This window comes from Cajanus cajan, chromosome 3 (genome assembly GCF_000230855.2).
Source record: "Cajanus cajan strain Asha chromosome 3, NIPB_CcT2T_4, whole genome shotgun sequence".
Lineage (NCBI taxonomy): Eukaryota > Viridiplantae > Streptophyta > Magnoliopsida > Fabales > Fabaceae > Cajanus > Cajanus cajan.
Window position 1 is genome coordinate 27,804,933 of NC_138519.1, and position 22,356 is coordinate 27,827,288.

The 22,356-nt window shown below is 33.7% G+C and overlaps 1 protein-coding gene across 4 annotated transcripts; it reads left to right on the forward strand.

The window, feature by feature from the left end:
* Window positions 1-18,939: 18,939 nt before the first annotated feature.
* On the forward strand, window positions 18,940-21,110 carry LOC109810133 (UPF0481 protein At3g47200). 4 transcript variants are annotated; one of them, XM_029273706.2, is made up of 2 exons: window positions 18,940-19,286; window positions 19,369-21,110. In XM_029273706.2, the coding sequence occupies exon 2, from the start codon at window positions 19,380-19,382 to the stop codon at window positions 20,874-20,876; it is 1,497 nt and encodes a 498-aa protein (XP_029129539.2). In that variant the 5' UTR covers window positions 18,940-19,286; window positions 19,369-19,379; the 3' UTR covers window positions 20,877-21,110. The 4 variants fall into 4 exon arrangements, with proteins under 4 accessions (XP_029129539.2, XP_029129540.2, XP_020229106.2 ...); XM_029273707.2 differs by having other exon boundaries at window positions 19,372-21,110; XM_020373517.3 differs by having other exon boundaries at window positions 18,940-19,276.
* The last annotated feature ends 1,246 nt before the right edge of the window (window positions 21,111-22,356 follow it).

Consider the following 22,356-nt stretch of genomic DNA (forward strand, 5'->3'; position numbering starts at 1 on the left):
GGTTTGGTATTTATTTATTCGGGCAGTTTGAAAAATTTAAGAGGTGGGGCAGAAAAAAAGGTAAAAGGTAGAATGGTAGAAGAAAATGTTTTTAAATTACTTTGCCCAACTGTCCCTTATTAAAAATATAGTTTAATCAAATTTTTTTAGATTTTATAGTATGATATATTTTTTACCCATAAAATGGTGAATAAAGGATGATACTTGAATTATCATTTAATTTAAGAATTCTCAATATGTTATTAGATTCATACTTAATAATTAATCAAAGTTTAACATACAATTATTTATTAAATGTTAATATTATATTATATATTTTTAGCACAATTTTACATTAAATTTTTTTATTTATATGTTTATAGTGTTTTAATTTAGCTATTGGAATCAGTAAACACGCGAACGAGTATATTCAACATCGACTTTTACTTCCACGTTTATCTTTCATTTTTAGGTTAATTTACTATTTAATTTTTCTTTTTATAGTATGCTTCCTAAAAGATATCTATCTGGAAGTGAGTAAAAAAAAAAAAAAAGGAAAAGTTAATAAAATTACAACAAGAAGCTCTTCATAAATTTATTTTTAAAAAGGTAGGTTCTCATGAAAATCTTGATCAATCAAATATTTTACATAATAAAAACAATGAAAATGAAAATGATGAAATTAATGATTTAAGTAAAGCTAATGATGTACCAAATGAATCATCTAATATTGAAAATATTGGAATTGACCAAGAACAATTAATTCTTCCTTTAAATATTTATGATCCTAGAAATTGCGGTAATCTTAACAACAAAACACGAGACATTTAAGTTGAAAAAGGGCTTATAAGAGAAATTAGTCTTGTTTTTCTCTTAAATAACACTTCTAGACATTTATCATATGTTTATTATTCTGGAAAGTTGAGTAATAATGAAATTAATTATAGGAAATGGTTAGTTTAATCCGAACATGTTGACGGTGTATATTATTTTTGTTGTATGTTGTTCATATGATAATAAAAAGAGTGCTTTGACAATTGAAGGCTTTACAAATTGGAAGCGAATTAGTGAAATATTTAAATATTATAAGAATAGTTTTGAGCATATGAATAACATGAATACTTGGAATGAAGTTAGATCATAGTAAGATTGAATAAAAAACCAAACAATTGATAAAAATTTATATCAAGAGGTTCACAAAGAGAAAAAATGTTGGAGACAAGTTTTACATAAAATATTTTTTTGTTTTTTGTTGTGAAATGTCTTGCTAAACGTAATTTGGCTTTCCAAGGATCCAATAAAAATTATATTAAGATAGCAATGATAATTTTGTGGGATTAATTAAAATAGTTGCAAAATTTGATTTAATAATGCAAAATCATGTTAAACTTATTCAAAATCGTGAAATTTATTATGATTATCTTGGCCATAAAATTTAAAAAGAATTGATCTCACTTTTTGGCCATTAATATTAGAAGTTCCATTATAAAATCTATTAAAGAAGCCAAATATTTTTCGGTATTTCTCAATTATATATCGGATATAAAAACTATTAAAGAAGCATACAATCCTCGTTGCACGAAATGTTCGTGGATGGAACTAAAATTAACGTGACAATATATTCACGGATGGAATTAGCACAAAATTTTCAAATTTTGTATTTTTAAAATTAGGAGAATTAAATATATATTTCAAGATTTAGAGTTTAAAATTACAGATTAAAAAAAATAAAGTGATTAAAAATATAATTTAACCTATAAAAATATATATAAATCTACAACCGTATTAATATTATTAACTAAATTAATTAGTTTTCTAAATCATTATAATTAAATAAATTATTTGATCTTATGAAATCAATCGGAAGAATATAATGTTATCTTCTCCATCCATTTGTTGTCCCATTGATTTAATGTTTATTTATGAGTTTGTTGTATGTCACTTCACTTCTCTCAAGTTCACTGATTGTGTTCTATCTTCAATAAATTCTTTTTTTTTTTTTTCTCAATTTGATGATAAACTTATAAATTTCCTTTGGACATGCACTCCGTCTGTATTTTAGAAGAGTAATGCTATATTTTTTACAATATTTTTTGTTTACGAAAATAATTTAATATATTTAATATCTTAAGATATAAAAAGATCGACGTTTACTATCCCAATAAAAAAAGTCTGATAATTAGGAGAAGAATGCAATAGAAAGATTTAAAATTAATATCTTTCACAAATAAACTTACCTGCAAAATAATAAGAATCCCTCATAGTTGATGTGAGAACACTAGCCTGTTGTTGAGACTTGAGACTAAAAACAAAAGTCTTTGTAATTAATAAAGAAAACACTCTGTCCCACTGTAAAGAATCATACATAATTAATGTGATAATACTGGTGCGTTGTTGAGACTAAAAGCGAAAGTCTTCGTAATTAATAAAGAAAACACTCTGTCCCAATTAATAAAAAAAACACTCTGTCCCACTGATAAAGAATCATATGTAGAACACTAGTGTGTTGTTGCGAAAGTCTTCGCAATTAATAAAGAAAAGATATGTTCAACAGTAACAGAGAAGAATAGAGCAAGAATGTAGTATGATATCAACCCTAGCTAGCTAGTAGAAAATTAAATAAGCACCAAATACTCCTACAAATTTCCACCACCTTAACAAATATGTTCCAATGCATAAAAACAAACCAAAAAAAAAAACGAGTAGCACGTGCTGATAAGGTGTAGATAATTAGTTTATTTAAGTATATTATTAGGATACTGATTCCTGATTATATATAAAGAATACTTTATTTGAAAAAAATAAAATTTAATTTACAATTTTCTATAAAGTAGTTTCTAATTATCAATTATTTTTTTAAAATAAATAAATAGGGTGTGTTTGCGTTATCTGATGTGCAAATAGCATACCATCAACGAAGTAAAAAAATACTCATTGTATCTATATTTGTATATGAAAGATATTTTTTTTCTTGTTGTTGGCAGAAAATGAGGTAATCTAGGAATGCTCGAAAATCGGGGGCTTTCGAGGTCGCGGGTTATCGGAAATGGTAAAAGAAAAGTGTTAGGAATGGAAACATGCGAAGTACAAGAGAAATCAGGAGACACTCAAATACATCTTTCATGAAGTACTCGAAATCATTGAAGCTGCCACTTATGAAAAGGCTTTACAACTCAGCAATCTCTCAGTACAAGAAGTATTAGGAGGCACTCTTATACATATTTTACGAAACACTCGAAATCCTAGAAACTTCGCCACTCATGCGAATGCCCTACAGCTGCGCAATAGTTAAGATCATTTGTTAAGTTGAAACAACTACAAACTAGTTAATCCACATGCTGATCGATATTTAACTATTTGATTTAATTATTTAGGAAAATTATTAATACAATAGTTTAATTTTTTCCATAATAAATAATATATATAGATAACTCATACTTATATATAGATAACTCCATGATTAAAGAAAAAATTGTTATTATCAAATGTTATGCATGATGACATGTCCATTATTAATTTGTTTTGTAATTATTATTGGTAGTTTAATAATTGTTCCTTTGTTAGCAATTGCTTTATTGTGTTTGAAGTTGTGAAGGTGTTAAGATTTGTTTTGAAAGTCTTTTATCATTTGCACTTAGTTGTTTGTATGATGATCAAATATTAAATGATTTTACTCAATTCTTTCTTTAAATTATTAGTGAATGATTTCAATTGATACTTTACTTGAATTATTTATTATTTAACAATTAAGTTAATTCTTTCACAAGCTTACTCTTTTTTTTTTCTTGTGGGTTGAAATGTAATGATTATACTTATTATGAGAGCAAAACAAGATTAATAGGATGTCTTAGTTAGCTAATGGAGGGTCACGCTACTAGTGACCTAGTTTTGGTGATGTTACTTTGGTGTAGCATGATTATTGTATAGACGCTTGACCAACGATTAAGGATATTTTGTATACAATTACATAGTTTGTAAAGATTGTGTATATGTACAAGGTAAATATGTGATTGCATAAGCGAATTTATCATTTAGTCATCTATGCAAGAATTATTTTATGATTTTTGCCTCTATACATGTATATAATACATGAATGACCAAATAATTGTTGCATGAGAAACTTAGGATAGTTGAATACAATTTAGTATTTTTCCTATGTAGTAATTGTACTCACTAGTACACAATGCACATTTTACGTTGGTTATTTTAGGGGTTTTTACGTTAGAAAAACTTCCGACGTAGAAGCGGGAGACGTAAATTTACGTCGGGGCACAAAAACCGATGTAAATTTACGTTGAACATGCCAAGGTCTGACGTAAAAAAGTCATAAAAATTTAAATTAAAAAAAAGAAAAATGAGTGCAAGCAGAACGGGTCGTTTTGTTGGGAGAACAACCCGTTCTGATTGAAGAACGACCAGTTCTGCTTGATAACCCAGGAGTGGGTTGTTAAGTCTCAATTTTACCTCTTTTTGGATGAGACTTACTGAACAATTCCACTCATCCTCTGAATCATTGCAATATAATTGTTCTCTTTTTGGTTCATTTTGTGTGCAGATATAACTAACCCAAATTCATCTAACAATACCTTAATCCACCTCATTTTTTGTGTAGGTATTGAGTGAAGAGTGGAAAGTTGAAGATCCCTTGGATTGGAAATCTAAGAAGCTAAGGAGCAGAGAAGAATGACTGCGCCGGGTGCAAGACGACCTGCGCCGGGCGAGCAAAACAGAGTATCTCACCTCTGGAAGCCATTGTGCTGGGCACAAAAGGAATTGCGCCGGGCTTGTGTTGCGACAGAGAGTGATTGAAAGACCGTGCGCCGGGTGCGAAGACTTACGCGCCGGGCGCGAAACCCTAATCTGACCTCCCAGGCTCGTATTTGAAGCCATTTTCGGGGAACCTTCTCCTCATTCACACATTGGGCGAACTCTAGGAGTTGTGGAAGGGATTCTCGGAGCTTGGAGCCGTTCGTGTGTGGGTCTTTCCTTCGGTTCTTCACTTCCTCTTCCATCTCTATTTTGTTTTCACCCTCATTTGAGTGGTTCTACCCATTTTTTGTAGGGTTAGATGTAACCAACGAATCCTATTGTAATCCTTACGTTTTCTATGATATATATATATATGTGTTGTTCATTCATTGTTGTGTTTGTTTCTATTCTTAATGCTTGCTTAGGATTGATCACCCCTTGCATGATTTAAGGTTTCATTGAGTATTGAGAAATACTTTTGAAGCTAGTTTTGAAACATATGCCTAGTGGTGATTGTATCTAGGGATAGAGCTTGACCCATTAGTAGTCTTAAACCCTAGCCCGTAATGCGGGTGTAGATATTGGGTACTCAAGGGATTGATATTCAATATCCGCACCTAGGCTCTTTCTCTAAGGGATTAGGTTTGAGTAAACTTATGGGTTGACTAAGCAATGTATGTAACAAGAGATTAAGGATACATTAGTGTTATGTCTGGTGAAATCTGACCCCCACAATCTCTCATAACCACAATACCATTTCTACCCTTTTCCACTCTAAAACCAATATTTATTTATAGCTTTCATTCCAGTAGTCATGCTCTTCAATTCATATACATGACAAACTACAAATTGGAATTATTCTTTAGTCACGAATAGTCAATAAATGCTTATTTTACCTTTTAATCCCTGTGGATACGATATTTTTACTACTTGAACGACCGGTATACTTGCCGTGTTTGAGACCGTTAATAGAATTTAACTGATTTCTAGATTTAAACAAAAGTGTGTTAACGGAAATCTCAACAAGTTTTTGGCGCCGTTGCCGGGGATTAGAAAGGCGATTTAGTATTTATAGCTATTTGTGACTTATTCTTTTGTTTTTATTTTTGTTTGTGTGTTGGCAATGAATTGTTGGAGCTAACCTGTGCACTCTAGTCCTCTGCCTTCTCTTGTATGCAAGGTACTGTGAACTAGATTGACTAATCCCTCTGAGCAGTTGTTGAGCAATCCTGAGATTGAGCACAGGGCAAGGAGGAACAATAGCAACAGGAGGAGAAGGAGAATCAGAGCAATTCAAGTTGGTCACCGTCAGGCTCGAGACAGTAAACAAGCGCTTCCTGGGAGGCAACCCAGAGATCTGACTTTGTTTATGTGTTTGTCCTTTCATTCTAGTGTAGATTTTAGTGTTAATGTTTGTTATGCATGATTGTTGTGTGTACATGTTGTTTGTGTTATATGTTGGTTTGTAGTATGTATTGTTTTGTGTTAGATGTTAATTGTTAGAATCATGCTTGAGTGGGCAAATATAGGGTGCATTTTGTTTGGAGTGTGAGGAATGAGGCAATTCTGTTTCTAGGTGGAAATAAGGCCTTCCCTTAAAAGAAAACTTAGGCAAATTGACCATGAAAGTGGCTACACGCCGGGCGTAACTCTTTTGCGCCCGGCTCAGTACCCAATTTTTGGTCTCTAGAACCCACCACGCCGGGCGCGCTTAAGTCACGCCCGGCGCGATATCAGATTTTGAAGCCTCATTGATTTTTACTGATATGAAGCCCGACGCATCTGTGATGCGCCCGGCGCACAACATCCCTGACACCCAATATTGATCTATTTCAATCATGTTTCTTTATGTTCTGTTATGTGTTGTATGTTTGTGTGCATTGTGTTGCATTGTCATAGTCCAATTCCGTGTGCATGCATGTTGTGCTTATTTTTGGTCTAAGGATATTCTCCATGGTGTTATGGTTGCTTGGTCATCACTGTGTATAAATTTTGTGCTCACCATTTTGTTCTTCAGGATTACACTCTGCAACCACTTCTGGTTACCAGGACTTTCAGGCATATACTGGTTGGCCTGGGGACCAGGCTCCTAAGTTTGGGGGAGTGGAGCTGCTGATGATGGTGGAGCAGCTGACAATGATGATGACCAGACCTCATAGATGGAAGCAGATGGAGCCTACCTTAGTTTTCCTTTGTTTATTGCAATTTATTTTTCTGTCTTTTATTTTCAGTATTTTAACTATTTTTATATTTAGTTTCTTTTTGGTGATTACACTGTTGGTTCTTTTTGTGAATATTCTGCTTTAGCACGGTTTTTAATCTTGTTGATACTTGCTTTGCTTGTGGTCAATTCTGGATTGTAATTTGCTTGATGTTTGTGGTGCGTGTACTTTAGACATTCTTAAGTCACGTTAGATCTTTAGTTCATGACTAGTTGCATACGGGTTTCAATGTTGATCATAGGACTGAGCTGAGTTTGTTAATCTGTGGATGCATAGCCGGGTGAGGTTTGAGCCCAAATACTGATGAGTGAACTACACTTAAGTTGCATGATAGGTTTTGCTTGAGTTTCCCTGGTGGTTTGCTTATGTGGTGCACTTAGATGATCAAGGCATTCATATTCCTTTATTTTGATAACCATCTAAGCCAAAAAGCCATCTCCACTTTTACCTGACTCATAATTTCCTAAGCCTAAACACCACACCTTCCACTTATCCCAAATCGAGAAAAATTAACCATAACCTCTGCTGTGGTTAAGAGAGCAAATTGATAACATCAAACAAGTTTGGGAGAGTTGAAGAATGGGGAATTTCGGGAAGAAGAAAGTATGTGGTCAGCCATTACAAAAAAAAAAAAAAAAAAAAAGAGCAAAAATATTAAGATGCAAAAATGTAAATATGCATCTCATAAAGGCTAATGGCTTGGATCTGGTAAAGGGCATGTGCCAAATTGTTGTAATGGGGTATGGAGAGGGACACCATTGTAAAATCTCTATTGCTCTCTTAAGCTATAGCACCGTCAATCCTTGAAAAATCATAAAACTGCTACTGCTTGACCCTACTTTACCCAGATTGCCCTCATAAAGACCTTGTGATAAGTGCCTGCATTTGTTTTACCATTGGTTTCATTTGGAAACGAAGAGCAAAGTTGAATCATGTGGCGTGAGTAGCAGATTAGAGAGAAACACTCACCCTGATACACTAGTGTGCATAGAGAGAAACATTTTCCTAGTGAGGATGCATACACAGATAGTCATTACTCTTCTCAGCTCTTTGATCTCTTTTGAAACCTTTGTTTGCACCTTGTCATGTTCTATTGCAATAATTTTGACTGAAAGTCCATCTAAGGTTCATGCTTGCGAAAGAAAAATACAAGTGAACTATGATGTAGAATTTGACACACTTGCATCGCTTGTTATCTGCTAGATTAATTACCTTTTGCTTGAGGACAAGCAAGGTTCTAAGTTTGGGGGAGTTGTTAAGTCTCAATTTTACCTCTTTTTGGATGAGACTTACTGAACAATTCCACTCATCCTCTGAATCATTGCAATATAATTGTTCTCTTTTTGGTTCATTTTGTGTGCAGATATAACTAACCCAAATTCATCTAACAATACCTTAATCCACCTCATTTTTTGTGTAGGTATTGAGTGAAGAGTGGAAAGTTGAAGATCCCTTAGATTGGAAATCTAAGAAGCTAAGGAGCAGAGAAGAGTGACTGCGCCGGGCGCAAGACGACCTGCGCCGGGCGAGCAAAACAGAGTATCTCACCTCTGGAAGCCATTGCGCCGGACGCAAAAAGAATTGTGCCGGGCTTGTGTTGCGACAGAGAGTGATTGAAAGACCGTGCGCCGGGCGCGAAGACTTACGCGCCGGGCGCGAAACCCTAATCTGACCTCCCAGGCTCGTATTTGAAGCCATTTTCGGGGAACCTTCTCCTCATTCACACATTGGGCGAACTCTAGGAGCTGTGGAAGGGATTCTCGGAGCTTGGAGCCGTTCGTGTGTGGGTCTTTCCTTCAGTTCTTCACTTCCTCTTCCATCTCTATTTTGTTTTCACCCCCATTTGAGTGGTTCTACCCATTTTTTGTGGGGTTAGATGTAACCAACGAGTCCTATTGTAATCCTTACGTTTTCTATGATATATATATATATATATATATATATATATATATATGTGTTGTTCATTCATTGTTGTGTTTGTTTCTATTCTTAATGCTTGCTTAGGATTGATCACCCCTTGCATGATTTAAGGTTTCATTGAGTATTGGGAAATACCTTTAAAGCTAGTTCTGAAACATATGCCTAGTGGTGATTGTATCTAGGGATAGAGCTTGACCCATTAGTAGTCTTAAACCCTAGCCCATAATGCGGGTGTAGATATTGGGTGTAACAACCCACCCTAGGCCGTCACATCAAAACCAACTAAAATAAAATGATATATAATATAGAAAATAGAGCAAAAGCCAGCTATGCTAGAGTGTAAAAATTTGTCTTCATAATATCAAACATAATTATATCAGAGTCAGTCTTAGTAAAATTATACAGTAATCCCATAATAACATCATATAAGACACCCTAGGTGCTGGTCAAGCTCTAAACCTAGCTACTTCTCAAAGCAGCTACCAAAGACTTCTTGCTATCCCAAAGCCTCACACCTGATCTGCTCCCCCACAAAGTGAGATCATCACAGTCCAAACCACATGGAAACATGCAAGGGTTAGCACATATAAACCAACCATAGTACGATAAAATGAAATATCATTAAACAGATATTTATCCATAATATATATATATCCGCACCAAGGAAATAAACCTTATAAATAGTTATTTCCATGCCAAATATAAATCAAATCTAAAATCCAATGCATACAATCCACACCATTTGTATACATATTCCACATCCAGAAACAAAGTCACACCACTGTATAATTATTCCATGATCTCACACCAACATATTCTCACCAAATGTTGGCCTCAACACCATCCACCAAGTGTTGATACGCACGCTGAAATTTATCAGCAACCCATGAATCACACCTGACCTCTCATGGAAAATATACAGCTGGAATTACGTCGTCACGTAACCCTGGTGATCATGGCCACTTCATCCATCGGTATGACTCGGCCTTGCCCCCATACCGGTAGCAAATAGAATACTTAGAGGAGTACTTCAGAATCCACCTAACATCTGAAGTGGTTTATCATATAATCCTTGGAAAAGTTCCTTATTGGAATCCTCACCATGGGATTCACAAATTTTATAGTTTTCCAAAGATTATATCCTGATCTCACCAAGAGATCTTCCATACCATAACCTTACTCCTCTGAGTTCTATTAGCTTTTCCAAACCACATGCACATAGCATATTTCATAATTACATACAACTTTTCCATAACCATGCCAAATCATTCACTAGAACAATCATATCTAGAGTTCTAGACCTCCTTTTTGGGTGATTCCAATGCCATTAGAAAACTAACATCTAAGGCTACAACTTTCATGACAAAATCAAAATACTCATGAAAAATACTATTCATGTGAATAGTAATAGTACTATGCACATGAACAGTAATTTCTGAAATCAATTCGTGACTGAACAGTAAACTCAAATTGAATGAATAGTAAATTCAAATTGAATGAATAGTAAATTGAATGAATAGTAAATTATGCAATCAGACGGAATTCATATGAATAGTACTATTCATGTGAATAGTAACTTTCACGACAGAAAACTTGAAAATCATCAAAATTCCTTCCAATTCATGAATCCAATCCAAATTACACGAAATTGAACCATTATAAAGCATAAACAATATCCAGAAACAACATTTTAAGCAAGAAAATCAAGTTTTAACCATTAATCCATGGAAATCATGAAGAAATCATGAAAATCCTAACTAAATCCTTTTTCCTCAATCCATCCTTAATCAAGCTTAAATCATGGAATTAATATGATATTTCAAACCCATACATACTAGATTAAGTCTTATAAATACTACCCTTACCTCAGAAACCTCAGAAATGCAAGATTTGGACAAACCCCCAAATTCCCAATTCAAACTTCAATCTCAATTTTCAAGGCTTTAGAGGCCAAATCTCCTGAAACTCCAGTTGTGAAGATTGATCCTGGCTTGATAAGCTTCCCAAATATGTCCTCAGCTTCCCTCCGGACCAGAGCCTTTCTCTCTCTACTTTCTCTCTCTAAAAACTGTCTCTGTCTGACAAATGAAATCCTCCGGTCCTAAGTCCCTATATATAGCCATTTTTCAAAATTTCCAAATTTCACCCTTAGCACCTATTCACCTCAAATATCCTATTCCTTGAAGTATTTCAACTCCCTAAGCTCTGAAACAACCTCAAATTCACTCAGAAAGACCAGATTTATCTTATGTTCTTATCCTTCAATCTCCTATCCATCCTATTCCTTTCCATGCAACACTCACAACTTACCACTATATGAAATACAATATACATCAACACACAAAGAAACATTTCTTTCAGATACTTTTGCTTAGAATAATGAGTTGCATGCCATAATCCTTCACTTAACCAAGATGAGAAGGAAGGTGATCAGTCTTCTTCCCTCTTAGTACAAGTTCAGTATAATGGTGTACAATGCATCATTCACCACATTCATGCATACACATGCCTATATAAACCTCTCAAAACATCAACCTCTCAACTCATACTACAGAATCACTATCATGCTTAAACAACTAATCAAAACCACATTAACATACAACATGCACAGAGATAAGTACATTTCAAATTCACATATTCATAATCCAAATAAAAAACATATACATACATGCATACATACATACATATATATAGAATATATATACCAAATAGTTTGGTATTTCCATAGTGTTACATTGGGTACTCAAGGGATTGATATTCAATATCCGCACCTAGGCTCTTTCTCTAAGGGATTAGGTTTGAGTAAACTTATGGGTTGACTAAGCAATGTATGTAACAAGAGATTAAGGATACATTAGTGTTATGTCTGGTGAAATCTGACCCCCACAATCTCTCATAACCACAATACCATTTCTACCCTTTTCCACTCTAAAACCAATATTTATTTATAGCTTTCATTCCAGTAGTCATGCTCTTCAATTCATATACATGACAAACTACAAATTGGAATTATTCTTTAGTCACGAATAGTCAATAAATGCTTATTTTACCTTCTAATCCCTGTGGATACGATATTTTTACTACTTGAACGGCCGGTATACTTGCCGTGTTTGAGACCGTTAATAGAATTTAACTGATTTCTAGATTTAAACAAAAGTCTGTTAACGGAAATCTCAACATGGGTTCTCCAAACTCGGACTTGGTCACTTCCTTCTCTAGCTTCAAAAACTCGAAATGCAACACAAACATTATTACGAAAAAAACATTCCAGAAAACACAAACTTGATAGAAGATGCTACCTCATAGAAAAATAGATGGATGTATGGTTAAGCCATTTCCATCAACACGCGAAGAAGAAACCAACGTAACCCTCCGAAGAAGAAAAATAGAAAAAGGTGCAAATGAGGAGGCAGAGGGATGAGGAAGAAAAATAGAAGAAGGTGCACAATGCGCGGGAGAAGGAAACCATGAAATTTTTGAAATCTAGGTAGTCCGAGCACACCTTCTTTTAAGGAGGGCCTGAGGGTTTTTTACGTCGGTCCTAATTGGGTTCGACGTAAATTTTAACATCTACGTCGGCTATCCATGGTGTCCGATGTAAATGTTAAAATTTACGTCGGACCCTTGGAGGTCCGACGTAAATAGTTTAACAAAATTACAAAACATGCCACAGGGTTTTTATTACGTCTGGTGTTTGTATATCCGACGTAAAATGGGTGACGTAGTATCCTAATTTTCCACTAGTGACTATACTAAGTTGACACACTTCTACCCTCATTAATTAAACCAAAGAAATTAAATAATAATTATGAAAATAAATTAAAAACCTTTCATATGAAAAGTAAATTTTCTAAGCATTAATATTCAAATAAAAGGTTTCACAATCTATTCCAACAACTTTATAAAACAACATATAAGATTCAAGTAAGGCACAAACCACCTTTTTTAACAAAATCCCAACAACTTAAACAAAAGGAATTATAGTCCAAATGAAATCCATTAAAATACTAAAACTAAACTTTGCCCTGATGTCATACTAATCAGAGCAAGACTTATCTTTATTCCTTTCCATCATCAAACACATCTTCTTGTACCTGTACGCTCTACTAGTGGTGACCAACCTGAACACAAAGATATAAACATAGGGAGTGAGAATACGTCTTACCCACACACAATATATATAAGGTATAAAGGTAGACACACACAACTATAACATCAATCACATCTCACACACATATAAGCATCCTTCCATACAACTACTATAATCGTATCTCCACACGTTCATTCATCATTTTTCACCTAGCAAGTCATACAATAAAACTCAATCATAATTAAGACTCATGCAATGCATGCTCCTAAGTCTATATGTTGTGGTCCTAATCTCCTCCTCATAATCGAGAACACAAAATAGCCTAAGAGTAATGGAACAAATCTACCCCATTGAATGGTGTAGGGACCACCCATCAATAGTGACCCCCCAAACCACCTCAATTAGGGGATGTCTATTAGGGAGTTATCGAAGTGTTACAGTTAACCATGGTAGTCTCCCATTCTCATTAGAGGTTTCTCCACCATAATACATTGGAACATAGGTAGATGACCTATGATATATATCCTACCTACATAGACTCATTAGATGACCTATGATATCCCACCTGCATAAACTAACTATCTTGTGAAATAAAACATGAATGCATGGACTCAATACACACAACACAACCATAAAATATACATAATTCATCTCCTCGAGTGCCAATCTGCAACACTGGAGTTATTCAACTCATCACATCAAAGTATTCATCATAATATGCATCATCACATCTTAATAATTCATCCTTATCATATTCATCACAACAAGCATCATCACATCTCAATTGTTCAACATATCAATATAATAATATTCCATAATAAATCCTCATACAATGTAATCATATTAGCCTATCGAACTTTATCACACAATCTATCATAATCATTTAATGGTAACATAACTCTTCATACATCTTCATAGATATTAGTACAAAATATTTCATAATCTTACACATCATTACCCATATATATATATCATTACAATATTCATTACTTCTCAAGATAGATTCTTCAAATAACATCAGTAATACATATACAAATTATTTGTCAATTACTTCTCATAATTCTTAGTCTTATTATCTCCTCTTGACTCCTATATTATCCTTTAAAATGTAAAAAATAATTATTTAAGTAATTATCCTTTTCTCAAACTTTCATACAAACACATCAATTATTTTAATTTTATCATCAAATTATGCAACTCATTCAATCTATCAAATATCTTGAGTTCATACGCAATATATACTAATCTAAAAATACATCAATTTATACTAACAACTCAATCTAATGTTAATTAGCACACAAATTCATATAATATATAAGAGGATAAAGCATCAAGTCATTCATAAGTAGTCACATAGAAAAAATTCAACCTACATGGTTTAGGAAGCGACTGTCTACCCTTATACTTCATATATGCATAATAGATTTGACAATCACACTTTCTCTACCTAGAGTGACAATCTTGCAAAATAATGCACTTCTTGTAGCTTTGGCTACTAATTTGTCTTTTTGGTAGCCTCCAGTAGGTTTCTTCCTACAAGTGCTCTAAGTTTCAAAAGACATGCAATAACCTAATCCCTTCCCTTTTCTTCTTTTAATTAGTCCCTTGGTTAAGTCTATAATCTAGCCCAAAACCTTTTGTTTAACCTCTCCACATTTTATTTTATTATAGAAAATATTTCTCTTATTCTAATTTATTTACTATTTTTTTAAAAAAAAATGAGATGTTACAACTCTCTTCCCCTAAAAGAAAATTAGTTCTCAAATTTTTTCCGTATCAAAATGTTCCAATAATGCTCTTAACCTTTTAAGTAAAACATTCCACAATAGTAGGCCTTGCCCCTGTTTCTCCTCAACTTTCAAGGAAATGTCTCAAGGTACGATTTTATCTTAGCTAGCTATTACAAACACATGAATATGGATTGTGTCATGAGTATAATTTTTGAGTCATGGAATAAGACACTATAAAGGTTATAAATTAGAAATTCGCTAATTCATATTAAGATTTGGTATGAGCAAAAGAAATGTAGTATAATCTTGCAAGATCTTAATGTCAAACCCAACTTTAATTCAAGTAGTTACTTTCATGGATGCATGATCTCCCTCATCCTCTTTTTGTCTTAATAATGTTACAAGTGGTTTGTTAACTCACTTCATATCCATATGTAACAATTCTAGTGGTCTAGAGGTGGAAACTTCTCTTTTTGCTTTAAAAGATGATTTCGTTTGTTTCTTTCTCTGACAAGTCTCACAAAGAAGATGAGTTTTCTAAGAAATTTCAGGCAGTCCTCTTACTAAACCTCTTTTGGATATTTTTTGAGATGTGTTCCATGTTGACATGCTCAAGATTTTTGTGCTAAATAAATTTCTCATCTTCTTTTGAAACTAGACATGTTACATTCTATTTACTTAAACTAGTTACGTCAATCTCATAAAGATTATACTTTCTCTGAGCAGTAAAAAGTATAGACACATCACTTTGTCTGACTATGCATGAATCTTTATCAAAAGACACAATATATCGACTATCACAAAATTGACTTATGTTAAGTAGATTATACTTCTATCCTTTTACATAAAGAACATTAGACACAATAGGTGTATATATTTTTACTTATCTTACCTATACCTTTGATCTTTCCTTTTCCACTTCTAAAGGAGATAGATCCCTCATGTGGCTACAGGTCTAGGAACATAGACCTTTATCCTATTATATGTCATGAGCATCCACTGTCCGGTACCAGTGTGAATCCTTTGGCTTTCCTACCAAAGATATCTAAAACAAAGACTATTTGAGATTTTGGTACCCATATTCTCTTGGATTCTTTCTTGTTAGTTCCATTTCTCTTAGTTTTTCTCTTGCTGAATTTTTATATTTATATCCACTGGCTTTGTGAGAAAAAACTTTGGATTTGGTCTAAGAATTCTTGAGACTTGAGTCAAAACCAATACTAGTTTTGTCAGATGGAATCCTTCTATGTTTTAACAAAAGGTTTAGTTTCATGGATCCATTAACAAACTTAGTTAAGTCCTTCCTCAGTAGCACATTTTCATTTTTTAAGACTTCTACATCAAGAGGAACAAAACTAGTGATCTTGATTTTGAGACATAATATCTCTTCAGCATCATTTAACACTTTTCTTTTGGGTTTAAGATATTCTCTTTTTTCAAAGCTTTATATTTTTCTTTTAGCTTCTTGTACTCAAGAGAAATCATGTGGAAATTAGCTAAGAGAGTCTCAAAAGACATTTCATCATTGTCAGATTCAGATGAATAAGAGCTAGAGTCAGAATTTACCTCTATATCAACTGCTTTGACTTAGCGTCTACCATAAGACAAATGTTAACAACTTCTTCATTTGAAATGCTACTTTCATTGTCAAGATCCTTCCAAGTGTCCACCAAACTCCTTTTAGTCTTCCTTGACCACCTATTCCTAAGTATAGTGGACAATCTTCTCTTAGGTGTCCAGGCTTCTTGCATTTGAAGTAGACGATATCCTTGGCCTTTGATTTGCTGATTTTTCTCTATTTTTATTGCTTCTTATGTAGGTTCTTCAATCTTTCCCTTTTTTTAGCATATTTTTGAATTTCTTGGACATATGGGAGATTTCATCATTTGTTGAATCTTATGAGCTATCATCTGACTTGTTTGAGCTAGATTCAACTTTTAGCATTTTTTCTCTTTCTTTTCTTGTGCTTGTTTCATTGTTTTTCAAGGCAATATTGTCTTTTGCCTTGGGTTGATTTCTACTATTCAAATGAACCTCATGAACACGAAATGCTCCAAGAAGTTCATCAAGAGTGAAAACCTTTAAATCTTGAGCTTCAAAGATGGTAGTGGCTTTTGATTCTGAGACCTTAGGAAGGCTGTCTAGGATTTTGAGCTTTTTTCTTTCTTTCTTTGAAATTCTTCCATTTCTCTTATCCTCTCTTACGTGTGGTGAAAAATTGAAGAGACTTATCACTCTTTAAGAGTGTGGCATCACCTAAGAGAGTTCTTATCTTCTATTGTGTGTTAGAAATGACTTCTAACATTAATGAAAGTCATTGAAGAAGTTTGAAGGAGTCCAAGACATGAAAGATCCATTCAAGAAGCATGAAGGAGAAGATGCATCAATCTAGTCTCTTTTAAGGTTTCCATCATATTACTTGTCAAAGAGGAGGGTTCACCAATCCAAATAAATCATGTGTTAGTTTCAACTTGACTGACCAGAGGTGTAATCCTCAAACTTGTCACATAACATTCTCGTGTCGTCTTCTATTCGACAAGAATTGCCATTATTCTTCCCATTGACAAGGAAAATTTCATAGCTAAATCCAAAGTTGAAATAATAACACCCAACTCATTAAGAGAAGATCAACCTAACAAAGCATTGTAGGATGTGTTGGCATTGACCAATATATTGCATATACTAATTGTCCTTCTCCTCTTCTCACCATCATCAAAGATAGTTAATAGGTCTACATACCTATAGGTATCAACTCACTCTCCTGAGAAGTCGACAAGTTGATCAAGTCACTATTTAGGGCTTCATCAAGTATCAGAGAGAAATTATCATTCAAGGGAGTACATTAAGACCGATCTCTTTCCCTTTTATCTCCCCGAGATTCTACTTTTGCCTTTCCTTGATCTTCATCAAAATGTTTTTGAAATTCAACAAGTTCCTCCATCTACATATACTTTGTAGCTATTCTACAAAGATCTTCCATGGATGAAGTTGACTTCTAGTACAAACTATCCAAGAAAGCATTCGACTTTAGAGATGTTAACATCTGATGTAAGGCGACCTCCTCGGCTAAATTAGGAATTTCAAAAGAAACTTTTCCAAACCTATCCATGAAGGCTTTGAGAGATTTATCCTTACCTTGCTTAATGTTGATAAGGGCAGCCAAGGTCATAGCATGAGGTTGGCTAATGCAAAACTATGTGGTAAGTTTGGAGATAAGCACTTAGAAAGAATTGACCAAACAAGGGGAAGATGAGTGAATCACCTTATAGTTTCTCCTTTTAATGAGGTGGAAAATAGATGGTACATATGATCGACATCCACTTTGGTGAGCATGCTAACTTGAGAAACATACAAGTTAACACATGATCATCAAGGCCAAAGGTTCCATCATATTTATCAAGCCCCGAATATTCCTCCATCCCCTTGGAAGGGGAATTTCCATGATTTCATCAATAAATGGGTGCTTCCTAAATTCTTTCATCACCATAGTGAAATGAGGTGCCGATGTCCAAACTTCTCGAGAGTTTGGCGTTGAAGTCTCACTTGGCCTGGATGTATGAGAAGGCCAAATTTTCCTAGATAATGTAGCTTGAGTTGATGGCATTCCAAAAAGAAAAATTGAATCCGTTAAAGAATTAGAGGAATTTGGCTTCCAGCATTTTAGTATTGGATTGTAATTGTTTGAGTAATTGTTGCAGATCGGAATTTTATTGTCAGAGAAGGGCCATTTCCTCCTCACGATACTATTGTTGTTGTTCACTTTGTGTTTTCCATTAATGTAATTTTGTTGTAACTCGATTAAGACTTGAGTGTTATCTGACATTCCATAATTCCTGTATGGTGAAGCTTTTATTCCAACCATTGTTTCAATTTAGTAGAATCCATAGGAAAAATTTTCTACAATCCTACCAAATGTTCTTGTTAGAAAGTGAGTGCAAGAGGTCTTTGACTAGAAGTCGTCAGTCCTCGACTTCCAAGTGTTAGGTAATTTATATCTGTAAAAGGGGCTTTGATGCCAAGGTTAACAAGTAATCAAAGATTAAATATATATTGTATATATGTTAATACCTTATATTTATAGGTAAATGAATGTTACATCGAGGATTTGACCATTAACCACATTCAAGAGCCTTTGTCTTGTAATAGTTGAAAGTTACTACTTACAATAATTGTGATAAGAGATGTGACCATGGCCGAATTATCCTTGGTCACGCATTTTTGATAGGTTTGATGTTGATAACCGATTACATATTAAATCTTTCAAGATATTTCATTACTGGAACCGACAACTTTTCGGTCGCAAATTTTCTTCAGTACAAACTCACTTTAAAATAACGAGAATATGGTGGTGATTTTTTTTTTATTGATATAATTCATACAGTATTTGAAAAATTATAATTAAGGACTAATTAGACTTGTGAGATATGATTTTCGGTGGAGCATTATTTAGAGTGGAGCATATAAATTAAGAATCTTAGTTATGGTTCCTAATTTATCAACAAACACAATTGTCTCTTCTTCCCACATTTGAAGAGTTACAAAAGTTCCATTGAGAATTTTGAGAGTGATCATATTCATATTTTTCGGTGACTCTTTGTATCTTTCCGGATTTTTCCCCCCTTAATTCTTTTCATTCTTTCCGGAGTTGTTTGATTGTGTATTTTTTTTTCCTTTCCAGCAGGCTAGGCTATGTCCGGATCTGGAACCAGTGAATCCGATTCCAAATTGGGTGGATGGGTTTCTTCTATGAAATTGTTGTTGGGGTTTCTGCGAGATGAAGCTCTCGGTGTGAAAGCATGTAGCATTTCAGGAGTTCCGGAACAGTTTCGAAAATCGAAAAAGGAATCTGAACCTTACAAGCCAAAGGTGGTATCCATAGGACCCCTCTACAAGGGAAACAAAAGGGACCTGCTACACATGGAAGAGATCAAATACCGTTTCATGCACTCTTTATTTCATCGAACCACAGACCCACTTGGATCCTTCGACGAATGCAGCAAAATCATTCTTCATTTAGACATGTTAGTCCGAACATTCTACGTGGACGACATCGAATTCAACAACTACGACCTCGCCAAAATCATGTTACTCGATGGCTGTTTTCTGCTTGAGCTTCTCATCACCAAAGCCGAGGAATCAGATAATGATTTTAGAGCTTTACAAAGCCTCTCAGGCGTACCTCTTCAAATAAAGAGCCACGAGTTCAAACACTCCTTAGCCGATGTAAGAAAAATGAGTGAGGTCCTTTTGGATTTGAAATTACTCGGAAACCAGATACCTCTCTTCGTTCTCATTTTGCTCTTCCATATACTTTTTGTCCCAGCTGAGATTGACAGTGATGGGTTAAAACATGTTCGAAAAATCATCAACGCCCTTGCCCTGTTTCTCTTTGGCTGTACTCATTCCGTTAATGTGACAGATTGCCCTAATGCAGCACACTTACTCGACACCGTGCACAGTTTCGAAACAAAGAATGAAGATGGAAATAGAATTGCTCCGGAAAGCAAGCATCATTTGAAGTTGAAATGCTGTGCATATAGGTTCTTATCCGACGGGATTAAAATTACGCGGGCTGAAGATCATAGCTTTGATTTTGAGAATGAGGGCGCTATATTTGGTTGTTACAAACTTCTCAAAAAGGGAACCTTGGAGATACAGCGTCTGAACATCACTGAAGAAAAGGAAATTGAATGGCGGAATTTCGTTGCATGGGAGCAGAACAGAATTACGCATGAAAAATACGTCGGTGGAAAACATGACCGGACTAGCTGCAGATTCAGCGAGATTGCTGTGTCGCTCAGAGGTTTGGTTTGCTGTGAGCACGATATCAAACTGCTTTACAAAAGTGATGTTTTAGAAACCCAGTGGAGCAATGAGGACTTGATGAATTTCTTTCGTTCACTCGCCCGTGGAATTCAGATTGATACTAATATGGTCGACAAGTACGATGAGATGATTCAGACCTTAAAGGAAAATCCGGATCACAGAATAAACTTTAAATTATTTTGGCTTTGGCATAAACTCAAACGAGTAATGATAAACGCAAAGTACGAGCTCAGGGAAATGTTTGCTACTTTGAAACGCGACCACACTCCCACAGTGTGGAAAACTATCGGAGTAATCGCCGCGGTCGTGCTTCTTTTTCTCACCGTTGCCCAGACTGTTTTTGCAGCCATTGGCTTGTAGTTATTTCTTTCTTATTTGTACTTATAAAAAGAAAAGAAAAAAATTAGTTGCTTCTTTTGTCAGCGAGTCCTAGACTAGTTACATGCAGTATTTTCACAAATTTGCAGTGTGTGATGTGTAGAGTGATTGTATCAGTTGCTTTTATCTTCCAATAATGTTTTGTTTTGCGTCTTGGCATAGCTCAAGTCATGTTTGCTTTCAATTAATCAATATCAATCCTGTGTTTTGTGTGTAGGTGTTGGTTGTATCTTAATTTCGTTCAAGTAGACGTTGACGAAGACGGAAAAACCAGGTCTTCCCAAATTCATACCGTTTTTATTTTGAGATAAAATAAGTGGCTCATTCATTGATATTAATGCGAATAAACTAGTAGTATTGTAGTAGTACCAATGGCTGTAAATTGTATTTGTATTGGGTCATCTTTTTTTCTTCCTTTTTTTTTTTTTTTCCTTTCCTTTTATTACGTATGATTTGGTAGATCAGTTTATATACTAATGCTTGTTATACATCAAATTTCTCGGATATCGTGCATAACTTCATTCATTTTGACAAATTTATAAGTTCTAATGATTTTTTTATTTAATCTGTTAAAGAACTAATTAGCTATGTATCAAGTAGTTATTACTAATGATAAATGATACACATTTAAGATTTTATGAAGTAAGATTCTTGTGTCTTATGTTTTGTTTTATTTGTATTTTGCAAAAATATTTTTCTTTTAGAAAAATGTTTTGTTCGTTATCATTAAAATTTGAAAGTTTAAGAAATTTAAGATGGTCTTTTAACTTAACAATTTTCAAATTTAAAAAATAAATTGTAAACTTGATCGATATATTAAAAATTTTAATTTAATGGTTATATCATTAAAATTTAATATAAAACATGAATTTTTGAATAAGATAAGTCTACTATGACTTTACGATTAGAGTAAATGGATCGCTTCTTATATATATATATATATTGACGAGGGATTTGCTTAATAAGTCTACATAAGCTTACTTCACTTAATAATTTATGTTTTATATCAAATTTCAACAATCTAACTGTTGACTTAAAAGTTCTTAATACGTAAATCAAGTTTACAAAAAAATTTAAAAAAATTAAAAACTATTTGATACTTTTTTTCTTTAATTCCAATTGACAGATAACTAATTTATTACATTAATTATACATCAATTTAAAAAGTATTTTATATGTTGATTTGAATTTATATAACAAAGTATTATATGATTTTAATTTTTAAAAATTTGTAAACTTGATTTATATATTAAGAAATTTTAATTAATAATTAAATTATTAAAATTTAATTTAGAACATGAGTTATTGAGTAAAGTAGATCTATAAAAAAATTTCTTTTGGAGTAAGTGGATTTTTCTCTCTATATATAACTTTTCTACCAAGACCTATAAGATCCCACCGTTGGAATAAAATTTGTAAATATATAGTGTAAATTGCTTAAAAATGACGAGACATGATGAAT